The 13,769-nt window shown below is 46.8% G+C and overlaps 1 protein-coding gene across 3 annotated transcripts in view; it reads right to left on the bottom strand.

The window, feature by feature from the left end:
* MARF1 (meiosis regulator and mRNA stability factor 1) overlaps positions 1–13,769 on the bottom strand; it is a 76,599-nt gene that overhangs the window by 44,382 nt on the left and 18,448 nt on the right. For all 3 annotated transcript variants that reach the window (XM_029576015.1, XM_029576014.1, XM_029576016.1), the window contains exons 5-10: positions 10,240–10,466; positions 8,797–8,914; positions 4,978–5,150; positions 2,997–3,425; positions 875–1,038; positions 594–758 (exon numbers count right to left, since the gene is read on the bottom strand). In XM_029576015.1, coding sequence (XP_029431875.1) covers positions 594–758; positions 875–1,038; positions 2,997–3,425; positions 4,978–5,150; positions 8,797–8,914; positions 10,240–10,466 — 1,276 coding nt within the window. The remainder of the gene's footprint in view (positions 1–593; positions 759–874; positions 1,039–2,996; positions 3,426–4,977; positions 5,151–8,796; positions 8,915–10,239; positions 10,467–13,769) is intronic.

Here is a 13,769-nt window from a genome sequence, read left to right as displayed (position 1 = left end):
GGAAGAGAGAAACACAGAGGGTAAGAGACCCGAGTAAGGAGAAAAATAGAGAGCCTAAACTTTCCTCCTAACTCTTTTACCTGAGCTCAGCCGCTCCTGGCTGAGAGCACAAGCAGGTCTCTTTGGCTAGGGGGGGGGAGGAGGGGAGGGGAGACAGTGCAATCCTTCACTGCTGAGCATTTTTTTTTTTTTTTTTTTTAAAGTATATGCCTGACTAGGCTTCCAGACTTAGAAAGTGCTCAATTGAGGGCAGGTACAACAACAAGGTGTCTCCTCAGGAGCTCAAGCTGTGTTAAAGTTCTTCCTAATCTTCTGGGTTTTTTTTAATTTTTTAACCACACACACAAGCAAGCTCCACAAGGGAGCCGCATGTCCACCTGCTAGAGACAGAGAATACTGGCAGGCTGTCAGGGCAGGGCTATAATGTCACTTTTACACAGTCTCCATCTGCTGGTAGGAGTGCATAACCAACTGGTTGGACTGGCCTGCCTGAGTGCAGAGGAAAAAGGATTATATGGAAAAACTAAAAAAGGTCACAGAAACAAATCAATCATTTGCTTATGAAAAATGATGCAGGTTGCCCTTCTGCTTACCGTGATGACCAGCCACTCTGGGACACCAGCAGGGGACTCAGCTGCCTGGATATCGCCAGCTTGCTGAACGCGGATGGATTACTGATTTGGAACACCACCTCATCAACCTTTTCCTTTTTCTCAACAGGAGAGTTGGTAACACTTCTGAGGACAGGCGTATCTCTTCTAATTAAGAGAGTACAGTTTATTTTTTTTTTCTGTCTCGTCCTCAAAACAATTAGTGTGGTTGATTATGCAAATTAAATTAAAAAAAAACAAACAAACAGGAAAAAGATATTTACTTTTGACTGGCTTTCTGTCCGTGTTCTCCCATGCCTTTGGTTAATAAAGACAAAGAGGAGGCTGTGCTTAAGTTGTTTTGTGGAGAAGGAGTCTCCACTCTGCTTTTCTCCTGCTGGTTTTGATTGGTTCTATTGTTAGGTTTCGATTTTATTTGACAGAGCTCCTTAAAAGAAAAAAAAAACCAAAACAAACACACAGTAGACTAGAAATAAATATTTTCCATTCAAGATAGCAAAGTACCAGAAGTCCTTAAAAAAAAAAAAAAAAAAGTGAATTCTTTGCAGGTTGTGATTTTTACAGAATTAAAAGCAATGCTTTTTAGACAAGCTTACAAGCGGGCCGATTCAGTAGAAACGCGGGAGAGCGGACGAACGCCCGCTCTCCCGGCACGCGCACCAGCCACTCGCCAGTGCGCGCGATTCAGTATGTAAATGAGGTGGTGCAGTAGAATCTAGCACATCCCTAGCATCTCCTTTTGACCCGGAACGGCGGCTGCAGCGGGTTTGACAGCAGACGCTCAATTTTGCCGGCGTCTGTTCTCGAGCCCGCTGACAGCCACGGGGCTCGGAAATTGGACGCCGGCAAAATTGAGCGTCCGGTTTTCGACCTGACAGCCGCCGGCCCAATTTAAATTTTTTTTTTTTTCACTTTTTACACCCTTCGGGACCTCAGACTTAATCTCTCTAAGATATTAAGTCGGAGGGTGCACAGAAAAGCAGTTTTCTATTATGTATATTTTGTTTTCAGGTGCAAGGAAAATGGCAATTGACCAGAGGCAGTTAAAAGGCCAACTTTTGAGAAAAGTCATCCTGGGGATAATTAAAAAAAAAAAAAAAAAAAAAAAAAAGATTGCTTGTGGTGCGTTAAGGTTGCATCATCTCTCTTTAAAAACTGGCTGGCAAGCTAGCACCATTGAAAGTCTTTACCTGGCCTGCTCTGCATCCACCCTCAACGCTACCCTCTTTTTCCCATGATGGTATTGGGGGGGGGGGGGGGGGGGGGGGGGGTTGTAATTTTCAAAAGTTTTTTTCTCCTGTAGGAAAAAAAAAATTTCCAGTAGAAATCCTTTGAAAATTGCTCACCAAGAGTAAATTATAATTTGTTTTAAAGTGTCAGATCAATTTTGAGTGCTCATGAGAGAGCTGGTGATTGCATTAAAATCTAAAAAGTGTAATCATTTTTTTTTTTTTTTTATAATATAATGAATGACTCTGGGGTGAAAGAAGGAACTCAAAACCCTCCTAAGTAAACCCATAAGCTCCCAGAAAAAAAAAAAAAAAAGATATTAATAACTGATCTCCATTTATACTGGATAACTAACAAACCAGAACAAGACAGGATCATGTAACAAAACAGCTCGTGCATCCACTTACAAAAGAAGCTAGGGCCAGATGTACTAAGCATGTCACCTATAGACAAAGTGCAGAGGTTCTAAATGGCTGTTCCTATCAGACAACATTTCTCTAATTTAAAAAGCAAACACTATTATTGCTGCTTTAATACTTTAAAAGCTTTTTAATTCAGACATTCTCTTTAAAAAAAAATGGCAGATACTTAAAGCAAGCTTTCACTTCTAAGTGATGCACAAAAATAAGAATCTTTGGATAGCAGTCTCTGTTCTTATTTCTAGGTCATATCAGTTCAGTTTACAAATCATGGATTCCCATCAGCCCCACAAAAGTGGTTTATGGCAGTGGTTCACAGACCACCCAGCTAGTTGGATTTTTTAGGATATCGCATTGAATACACACGAGATGAGATATCTGCAAATACCAAATTCCATCTGTGTGCAAATCATTTATATTCATGGTACATATCCTGAAAAATCTGGGAGGACCTCTAGAAGCATCTACAGATTCCAGTAACACAAAACTTTCTTCCTTCCTAATACTATGGAGCCGCGCATCCACTGCCCGAAGCAGCGAATCATATCCTGAAGAATCACCAACCCATCTTATTTTCCCCCAGATATCTGCCATTAATATTCAGGAAGTTAGTTTGCAAACACCTGGTGGAAAAACCTGGTTAGTTTGCATTCCTTGACTCCCTGCTGGGAGTTGGAGAAATGAATCAAGGAGCCAATGATCTATAAGACGCCCAAATAGCGAGCACTCTCCATACCTGCAGACTCTTCACGCTCGTGCTTTTCGGGGCAGATCCATGAGTTGTCGGTGAGCCTTTTCCAGCACTTGTTTTGGCACCGGCGGCAGACTCACTGGAATCCTTGAGGAGGCAGAGCTTTGCGTTCTTGTTCACCTTTTTTGGAGACTTGGCTTTCTCGGCACCGCTAGAGTTTTTCACTTCGGCCAGCTCTTTGTTCTTGGGGGCGAAAGACACGGTGATCCGATTGCCAAACACATCCTCGTTCTCCATTCGCTTCTGGGCACGCTCGGCGCTTTCCTGGTTTATGAAGCGGAGGATGGCGCTGCTGCCGGTAATGCTCAGCACTTTCCCTCCGCAGTTATCAGAGAGACGCCTCAGCCTGTTGCCGAGACTTTTCCCATCTCTGTTTGTTGGCAGGTTATAAACATATAACAGCGTGTGGCATTGCTATGGAAGAAAAATGATAGGGTTTTATTATGGTTAGAAATATCCTGGGACAAAAAAAAAAAAAAAAAAAAAAAAAGAGTCAAGCTAGAGGTTTTATTTTTTTTTTCTCCCAAACTGTTTGTGCTGAAGATATAATGAAGCTATAGCACACACTTGGATGTCAAAAGTATTGTGAAAGTGGCCTTGCTACCATTTGATGGTTCAGGATGTGCAGCAGTGGTGATTTTGACCTGGAACCTTTTGTTACTTGCTTCCTTTCCCCATTTGCAGCTTGCATGGAAGGTGGTCACTGCTGTCCCCAACCTAGTATTTTTATTATTATTTTTTTTTTTTTAAATTACCACTAATAATCATGAATGAAAAAAAGAAAAAAAAAAAAGTGAGATGTTCGGTTACATGCTGCAGTTAGATTACTATGCTCAATTTTCTCAACTGTCTCGTGAATTACATTAGGATCACCACTGCCTCAGATTAGTCATTTGCACATCGGTAAAAAATGGAGCAGTGTCATGGAGTGAAACTTATGGGCTATTTTTAGGGACTGGAGGTGAAGGGAGAGTGATGCAGCATCATCTGATCAACCCATTTACACAGCAGAATAGTAATGCACACTTAAAAACACACTCAACTCCAGTCTAGCAGGGACGCAACCACTTGCATCCCCCATACCTTCTGAAATTTCTAGTCCCGCATCTTGTACTAAAAGAAGAACAACAAGTGCTAAGGGATGGGAGTTAAATTCAGACTGCAGCAAAGCATCCCCAATGGACTGGAGTCAGAGAGGCACAACACAAAGCCATACATTTTTATATGAAACTTAAGGTTTCTTTGGTATTTTCCCCCAGTATGGACCTCTAGAAGGCCAAAGATAAAAAGTTCTTGTCATTTCTGTAAATGGTCATCTTTTCAAAAGTACATGTGTGATCAAAGTTAATGTCACTACACACACCACTGTTTAAAATCATACACTTAAGGTCACAATTCTAAGGTTCTCCCCTCCCCCACCTCACCTATCCTCTGAGGGAATAATTCATCAAGGATTTTTTCCTCAAAATATATGTATTTTAGTTTCTATCTACTGAAAGGTACAGCAAGAAAAGCTGTCCACAAGGCTTTTACTCCCCCCCCCCCCCCCAACTTATAAACTCAATGCACATATAAAGAGGACCTAATCATGGTCTCCAGTAGGCCTCATTATGCTGTCAGGGAAAGGTGACCTTGCCAGCTAGCATAGACTGAAGATAGGCTTTTTGTATCTTCTCATATAATTGGGGGATATGGAGGAGATTCCCCAGCATGAGCTGCAGGACAGCTTGATGCAGGCCCCACTGAATGCCAAAAAAAGAATAAAATAAAAATAGTAACCACCAGAGGCAGTTGACTCTACAGCTGACATATCTTTAGCAAAAGGAGGACAGTAGTAAGGGTATTGGACAGAACTAGAGTAATGTAGGCAAGGTCAAATGGTCTCTGCCTACTATTATGTTAGCATGGAAAGTAAACTTGATTTTATAGTTAACTTAGAACGAAATAAGAAATTAAACCCACTTACTTGCATTTTCAGTGGTAACCTTGGTGGCAAGTCCGAAATAAACTCCTCAAACCTGATAAGCTCGTGTGCATGGTGCAAGAGTGCTTCCGAAGCTTGATTTTTATGCATCAGAATGATATGGAAGCCATGCCGGTGTCTTAGGTCACTTAGTTCTAAAGCAAAGTTAACATCAGCTGCAACACAAAAAAAAAAAAAAAAAAAGTCATGCAACCACAATTAATAAAGGAAATTTGGTTCTTACCTGTTAATTTTCGTTCCTGTAGTACCACAGATCAGTCCAGACTCCTGGGTTTATGCAGCCCAGCCAGCAGATGGAGACAGAGAAAGTTTTACTGACACTGCTACATAATCCCGGGTGCCACCTGCAGTTCCTCAGTATTTATCTGTACTCAAGCATCAAAAAAACAAAAAAAATTGTAAACACAACAAATTTACAAAACCTTTCAACAAGTTTGTATTCCATTATGAAAATCTATATTCTCTACCAATAAACCTCAATTGAGCGGACTCTCCACCTCCACAGATCGGGTGGGTTCTGAACTGATCTGTGGTACTACAGGAACAAAATTTAGCAGTTAAGAATCAACTTTTCTTTCCCTGTATGTACCCAGATCAGTCCAGACTCCTGGGATGTACCAAAGCTCCCTACTTAGGGTGGAACCTGTATAATCCTGCTCGCAAGACGCCAAAAGACAAGAGACTCCGGATCCCCCACATTCAGACAATAATGCGCCCTCAACCTTCAGGCACCTGACGTCCCCTGAGAATGTATGTTGACCCCATAGCCTCCTTGAGCACCTCGCAATGGTAGCCTTGGAAGCCTGGGTACCTCTCTTCGAACCGCTCCATAAAACCAGAAGATGGTCTAACCTCCTAAAATTATTCGTTACCTTAAGATACCTCAAAGCCCTGCGGACATCCAACAGCTTAAGCTCCAGTGCATGAGATGCGGAAGAGTCTAACTCTGGAAAGGCCGGAAGCTCCACAGTCCGACTCACATGAAATGCTGATACCACCTTAGGTAAAAATTAGGGTACCGACTGCAACGACAGTCCAGTGTCCGAAATCTGCAGAAACTGATCACAGCAAGACAAAGCCTGCAACTCAGATTCTCCTAGCTGAACAAATGGCCACAAGAAAAGCAATAGATCCCATAATGCAAGACGAAGTTCTCACCAAAGTCACACAAGAAATTCCAGAGCGTATACCACTGTCACCTCTAAGTGCTCAGCTTTACCTGCCTCATCACCCAACTTTGCCTGCCCATCCTGAAGTTGTTACATCCAATGCAAGCAGGCTCTTTGCATGAAACTAGAACACCTGATCTACCGACTTATGATAGGGGTCCCACGAGGGCCTTCCCCCCAAGTTCATCCAGGATGGGTCTGCCCCTTCTTGCAGGACCTGAAGCCCAAGCTCCTCTAACACCTGAGGAATCAGAGGGCCTAATTCTTCTCTATGGAACAAATGGACCACTTGGGGTCATTCTTTTCAGGAATCGGGACTTCTTCTGGATCATCTCCCAGGATTGTGCTGGCCACATCCAGATCAACCCCCTGGACCCCTGGGAGCTCCCCCTCCAACTCAGACTCATCCGAATCCTCAACGGTCAGAACAGACCCCAATAAATGCTGGACCAACGAAGGCTTCTTATTCGGGGTCTGCCCTGGTTTGGAGCCCAATCCCAGACCCACGGAAGGTCGAGAATGAGTCCCCAGCCCCGGCTGCTCAGCTAGAAGCAAAATAAAATCTGCCGAAAAAGGCCTAGGAGTAGCAGGCAACTGATGGGACCCAGCTATAGGCAGATCTGAAGAAATTACCTTCGCTGCCCCTCCCCTGATCCTCCCTGGAGCTTGCATGGATTGGGGAAAGCCTCGGGGGAAGCCCCTCCCCTCCCAGTCAGCTCGGTCAGCACCTAATGATAATCCAAAATGACTGCCGTTCCCACGCCGGAGTAAGCCGCCCTGACCCCTTCCGAACTCTGGCGTGCAGGGACAGCCGCCACGGGAGACCCTGCACGCCTTTTACTTCATTTAGCCGCTACCGGGTCCTCAGACAGCCCCTTCTCCTCCCAAAACACAATCGGTACACAGCCCAAGTCAGCTCAGACGCGCGAGCGCCGCGCACCATAATGCTCTCAGCAGGAAACAAAAACCAGCTGCCGAGCCCAGGATGCAGCAACACTCGGGAGAGGCAAAAGCAGCCCTTCTCCCCTTAACCACCAACCTCCCAAGAGGAGAGAGCCGTCCCTCAGCACTCCCAGGGCTCCCACACCTCTGGCTCTTTTAGCCAAACTTCCCTCAGCATGGAACACAGAGCTGTCCAGCACTACAGGAGGATCAGCCTATTCAAAAAGGGGAGGCAAACTGAGAAAAAACAGCCGCCCTGAGCAGCCTCATGAAGGGGAGGGATCCGGACCACCACATTTACGGCCCACAGAACAACGGAGCAAGCATACAAAAGGGTCACCGACTGCCAGCTCGTCTGTGTCAACCAGACAGGGGAGGATCCACCAAGACCCAAAATCTCCCTGGGAGGAAGGCTCACAAAAATAAGGTACTCTCCAGACTGCAGATTTTGTACCATCCACCATCTGCTGGAGACCAAGAAATACTGAGGAACTGCAGGTGGCACACGGGATTATGCAGCAATATCAGCTAAACTTTCCCTGTCTCCATCTGCTGGCAGGGATGCATAAACCCAGGAGTCTGGGCTGATCTGGGTATGTACATAGAAATTAGATTACCAAATCTCTTTTGAGTAGGCAGTAATTTCAAATCAAGAAGTCTTTAATCTTCCACTGTATAAACCTTAAAAAAATGTATGCACATGATCAAACGCAAATGTATGCAAATGTATGCACATGATCAAACGCAAAAAACCATTTAGATGCTTCTTAGAAAAATTTAAGAACACAAAATCCTTATTTTCATTTAAGTGCAAGACTAACATGCAAGCCAAAAACTGAGGCACAGTTGCCTTGGAAAATGTAAAATCCTCTCCACTGGGTAGAATTTAATATTCGTGTCCTGAAAATTTAATAAATCTCTAAAAATCCCAAATAATTTGTAATTTCTATTTATCGTCCCAAGGAATATTGGTTAACTAGGTTGATCTCCTTTGTTTGAATAAGCATGCCTCAAACACTGAACATCCTCTTGGTTCAGTTACTGAGACATGCTTCATGTTAATACAATAAAGTACTTGGTATTAAACCTGCAGCACAATAAGAATTTTCTAGAGCTTATGGCAACATGGCACCTCTTAACCTAGAATTAGCTGGAGCAAACCTAGAGTTGTGGCTCACATCTCTTTGATAGGCTGTTATAAAAATTATGATCGTCAGGATTAGGCAGACTTTACATCACTACCAGTGACTTAAGTTAACATTTTTATTTTTATTTATTTATTTAAAAGTTTTATATAACCGCCTTGGGGGTAGCAGTCGTCTATCATCTTAGCGGTTCACAAAAATAAAACACACACAATAGCATCATACATCAACATAAAATCTTAACATACATAATAATCATTACATTATAATCACCTTGCAACAGATACTAATGAATATCAACAGCATCGAAAACGTCACTCGATTATATTATATTATATGCGCATTTATCAGAACAGTCCATACATCAAAATCCTTTCTGGCTCCAAAACCAAAAGCATTTAAATGATTAAGCTAGTGAGGCAGTCCAGTCACTGTAAACCTGTAAGCTACATTTTTTTGATATGGGATTTAGTTTTGCATAACGTGATTTTTAATGCTTGGAAACAAAGGCCTACGTACGATTTCAAGAAGTGTAACATACTTACTTGATACCAGAACTACAGTTGCTGGAGTGGTGTGAGTATCTGCAAACCTTCTCAGGCTCTGCCTTAGTTTATCATCAGCAGCATTCTTTGCTGTAGCATTAATGTGTGCAACAGTCACCTGCAGTTATGGGAGGCAAAAATAGAAGGTTCAGGTTTTCTTACCTGAAGGAGTCTGAATTGAAAAAAAAGTTACAGATACGCTGCAGTCCGGTACCAGTAATGGAAACACAGTATGGCGCTAACTCCTGATAATACAGGAGAGACTCTGAAGGCTTCAGCCTCCGAAAAGAAAGCTTCTTTTCCAGACTCCTACGGACCTACAGCTCTTCACGGACATGCTTAGGATAGTGGAAACTGATGTAAAGGCAATGAAAATAAGGTCAGAAATTGGAAGCTGGTAATACTAGATATAGGTACATACAAGAAAATCTGCTGCTATGATATACGTAACACTAATAGCAGGCCCCAGCCTTTCAGCAAGTTCACCATAATGTATTTATACTCTATAGAATGATATTTTCAAAACTGCAAAGGTTATCTGCTCCATAATTCAGGGCGTATCCTGCAGTCTATGCTCCATTCCAGGTAAGCCCCTTGTAAAGGATCAGGAAAACCAGAAAAAAAATAAATAATAATTTTACAGAGCAAATACTGAAGTTGTTTGCTACTTAAAAGATCACACAGCATATACAAAAAAGTGTTCTACAAATAGAGGGCTGCATTTCAACCTATCAAATGCTTACAACCATGGGAGTGCGTGCGGGTGAGCGCCCGCTCTCCCAGCACGAGCACAGGTCACTCTCCTGTGCACGCGATTCAGAAAAAAAAAATTATTCAAATTAGGGCCCGCGGTAAAAGGAGGCGCTAGGGACACTAGCATGTCCCTAGTGCCTCTTTTTTTGACAGGAGTGGCAGCTGTCAGCGGGTTTGACAGCCGACGCACAATTTTGCCGGCCTCTGTTCTTAAACCCGCTGACAGCCACGGGATCGGAAAACGGACGCTGGCAAAATTGAGCGCCCGGTTTTCAACCCGCAAGCTGATTTAAAATTTTATTTTATTTTTTAATTATTTTTAACTTTTGGGGCCTCCGACTTAATATTGCCGGCAGACAATAACGCTAATTTCTGAAAGTAAAATGTGTGGCTTTGTGGCACGTTTTGCTTTCTGTATCGCGCGGGAATGACTAATAGGGCCATCAACATGCATTTGCATGTTGCAGGCGCTATTAGCTTCGGGGGGGTTGGATGTGCGTTCTCGACGTGCTATTACACCTTACTGAATAAGGGGTAAAGCTAGCGCGTTGAAAACGCGCGTCCAAACGCGGGTTAACAGTGAGCTCCACCGGAGCGCACTGTACTGTATCGGCCTGTTAGTTGTCTAGGTTGCAAGAGCAAGAAAAAACCAAAACAAAACCAAAAAAAAAAAACCAAACAAACCCTTACCTGGCAGTTGTTCAGCTCCTCGATAACTTCTTTATTCTCTTTACTAATGTCACACACACAGATGAATTCAGCCTCTCTGTGACCTTTAAAAAATTTCTCACGGATTCTCTGAACCACAGCAACAGCTGAACGGCCGGACGGAACAGAGCAGTTCTCAATATCCCAAAACACGCCGATCGGGGGAAGGTTCTCTGGCAGCTGCCCTGTCACCGTGACATCTGGAGACCCTAAAAAAAGGATTACAGGTAGAGTTATTTCTCAGGAAAGGGATTTTGGTTTTAACCTGTTTTGCTCTCAGGAAAGCCAGGGTTCAAAGCCCTGCCGCTACGCCTTGAGATCTTAGGCAAGACGAGTCACCTTCCATTGCTTCAAGCACAAAACTTAGGGGGTCATTTTCAAATGGGGGCGGAGTCGGCCCCGGAAAAGGAGGAGTCGGGACGGCACCGGGGCCGACTCTGCGGAGATGTCGCTGACGGCGAAAAGGTAAAGGCCCTTTTTGCCGCTAGCTTCGTGCCAAATAAAAGAAAATTATTACTTACCTGCTAATTTTCGTTCCTGTAGTACCATGGATCAGTCCAGACCGTGGGTTATGTCCCCATTCCAGCAGATGGAGTCAGCCAAAGCTTTGAGGGGGCGTCACCATAAGTACTACTACCCCCTCTGCAGGAGTTCAGTATCGAGTATATCAAAGCCCGAGTAAACAAACAAACCCCCGTATTGGATCAAGTTTAAAGTGAACGGTAACAAACAGCCGCACACCCAAAGAATGAACTGTAACCCTCCCACCAACGGGTAGGAGGACATGAATACAGCGCGCCAACCCCAAGAGGGACTGCGAAATACAGTGAGAACTGAGAAATCGTGAAAAACAGGAATGATCACTATCGCCCCATAGAAGACAGCTGAGCAGGATTACAACCCAGAAGTGGTGGGCGTCTGGACTGATCCATGGTACTACAGGAACGAAAATTAGCAGGTAAGTAATAATTTTCTTTTCCCTGTACGTACCTGGATCAGTCCAGACCGTGGGATGTACCCAAGCTTCCCTAAACCGGGTGGGGTCCTGCGAGGCCTGCTCGGAGAACCTGCTCGCCAAAATGCCCAGAGACAGAAGAGGCGAGGTGCAGACGATAGTGCCTCGAGAACGTGTGTAACGACTTCCAGGTGGCCGCACGACAGATTTCCTGTGGGGAGACCGAACGAGTCTCCGCCCAGGAAGCCGCCTGCGAACGCGTAGAATGCGCCCCGATGTCGGGCGGGGGAGTCCGCCCCGCCCCAGTGTAAGAAGCGGCAATGCTGGCTTTCAGCCATCGGGCCACGGTCGTCTTTGAGGCCTGGGCACCCTTCCGAGGACCGGGCCAAAGTACGAAGAGATGGTCGGAAGTCCGGAACTCATTCGTAGCCTCCAGATAGATACGCAGAGCGCGCTTGACATCCAGAAGTCGGAGAGCCCTTGGTTCAGACGACGAGAAAGACGGCAGTTCCACCGTCTGATTCACATGGAACGCAGACACCGCCTTCGGAAGGAAGGAGGGAACAGTGCGGAGCGAAACTCCGGAGTCAGAGAAGCGGAGATAGGGTTCTCTACGCGACAGGGCCTGCAGTTCCGAGATGCGTCGAGCGGAGCAAATGGCCACCAGAAACACTGTCTTGAGAGTGAGGTCCTTAATCGTCGCATTGCGCAATGGTTCGAACGGAGGGTCCGACATAGAGCGGAGCACGAGGTTAAGACTCCAAGCGGGACAAGGTTCCCGGACCGGAGGTCGCAAGTGCTTGACACCCCTGAGGAAACGCATAATATCCGGGTGCGACCCAAGGGCGGCCACCTGAACTCGCAGTGAATTATAGGCGAGCCCCTTGTCTACCCCCGCTTGTAGAAACTGAAGGATCTGAGGAACCGAAGCCTTTGTGGGTCTCGTGTTCTGGTCGGTGCACCACAGTTCGAAAACCTTCCAGACCCGAACGTAGGTCGCCGACGTCGAAGTCTTCTTGGAACGCAAGAGCGTTGACACTCCCGCCTCCTGGTAACCTCGGCAGCAGAGACGTTGCCTCTCAAAAGCCAGGCCGCAAGACAGAGGAGTTCTGCCTGGTCGAAAAATACCGGGCCGTGATGCAGGAGGCGAGGGAGATGTCCCAGGCGGATGGGGCCGTCAATCACCAGTTGGAGAAGGTCCGCAAACCAGGGTCTCCGTGGCCATTCTGGTGCGACGAAGAGCACGAGTCCCCGATGAGCTTCTATTCTGCGGAGTAGTCTTCCCACCAGAGGCCATGGCGGGAACGCATAGAGAAGAAGATGGTCCGGCCACGGGAGCACCAGAGCATCCACACCCTCTGCTCCTCGCTCTCTTCGACGACTGAGGAAACGGGGAGCCTTTGCGTTTTGCGCGGACGCCATTAGATCCCTGTGGGGAGTTCCCCACCAGCGAACAAGCAGCTGCATCGCCTCGTCGGAGAGGGACCATTCCCCGGGGCGCTGGCGACTGAGGAAATCCGCCTGGACGTTGTCCACGCCCGCGATGCGCGAGGCCGCCAGACGGACCAGATGTCGTTCCGCCCACTGCATCAGCATGGCTGCTTCGAGCGCGACCTGTGGACTGCGAGTGCCGCCCTGCCGGTTGATGTAGGCCACCGTGGTCGCGTTGTCCGATAGGACCCGAACCTCCCGATTCCGTGTAGGCCTCCGTCAGGTCCAAGGAGGCTAGGAACTCCCCTCGATGCACCGCCGCCACCACCGAGCGCAGCATTTCCATCCGAAACCGAACCACCCGGAGGGATTTGTTGACTTCCTTCAAGTCCAGGATGGGCCGGTAGGAGCCATCCTTCTTGGGTACCACGAAGTAGATGGAATAATGGCCCAAGCCCACCTCTCTGGAGGGCACGGGCGCAATGGCGCCAATCACCCGAAGCCTGTCCAGTGTCAACTGCACCTCCCTTCGCTTGGAGGCCGATCCGCAGGGGGAGAAGATGAACCGTCCCTTTGGAGCGCGGACAAATTCCAACGCGTAGCCATTTTCTATGGTGTCCAAGCCCCACTGGTCCGAGGTGATCCGCGCCCACTCCTGGTAGAAGAATGCCAGCCGTCCCCCAAACCGGGGTACGGTGGAGTGGGCGAGCCGAACATCATTGGGAGGACTTGGGAGAGGGTTGTCCCGTTCCCGAGGCGGGACGCACAGGCCTACACCCGCGAAAGGAGCGGGACCAGGGCTGCGACCTGGGGGCAGAGGGCCTGAAGACCGCCGGTCTGTAGTTCCTATAGCGCCGTTGCGCCCTGGATCTGGTGCGGGAGGACGAAAACGCCCTGGAGGTCCGGTACCTGTCCTCCGGCAGACGATGAACTGCGCTTTCCCCCAGTGACTTGATGATCTGGTCCAAATCCTCTCTGAACAGGAACTTACCCCTGGATGGCATGGAACCCAGGCTCGACTTGGAAGTGTCCGCCACCCAGTTGCGCAGCCATAGAAGGCGACGCGCCGCCACTACTGAGACCATGTCTCGGGCCAGGACCCGAAGCAGGTCATAGAAGCAGGTCA

Source organism: Rhinatrema bivittatum, chromosome 14 (genome assembly GCF_901001135.1).
Source record: "Rhinatrema bivittatum chromosome 14, aRhiBiv1.1, whole genome shotgun sequence".
Classification (NCBI taxonomy): Eukaryota; Metazoa; Chordata; class Amphibia; order Gymnophiona; family Rhinatrematidae; genus Rhinatrema; species Rhinatrema bivittatum.
The sequence above is the reverse complement of the archived record's forward strand: the minus strand, read 5'-3'. Positions and strand labels throughout refer to the sequence as shown.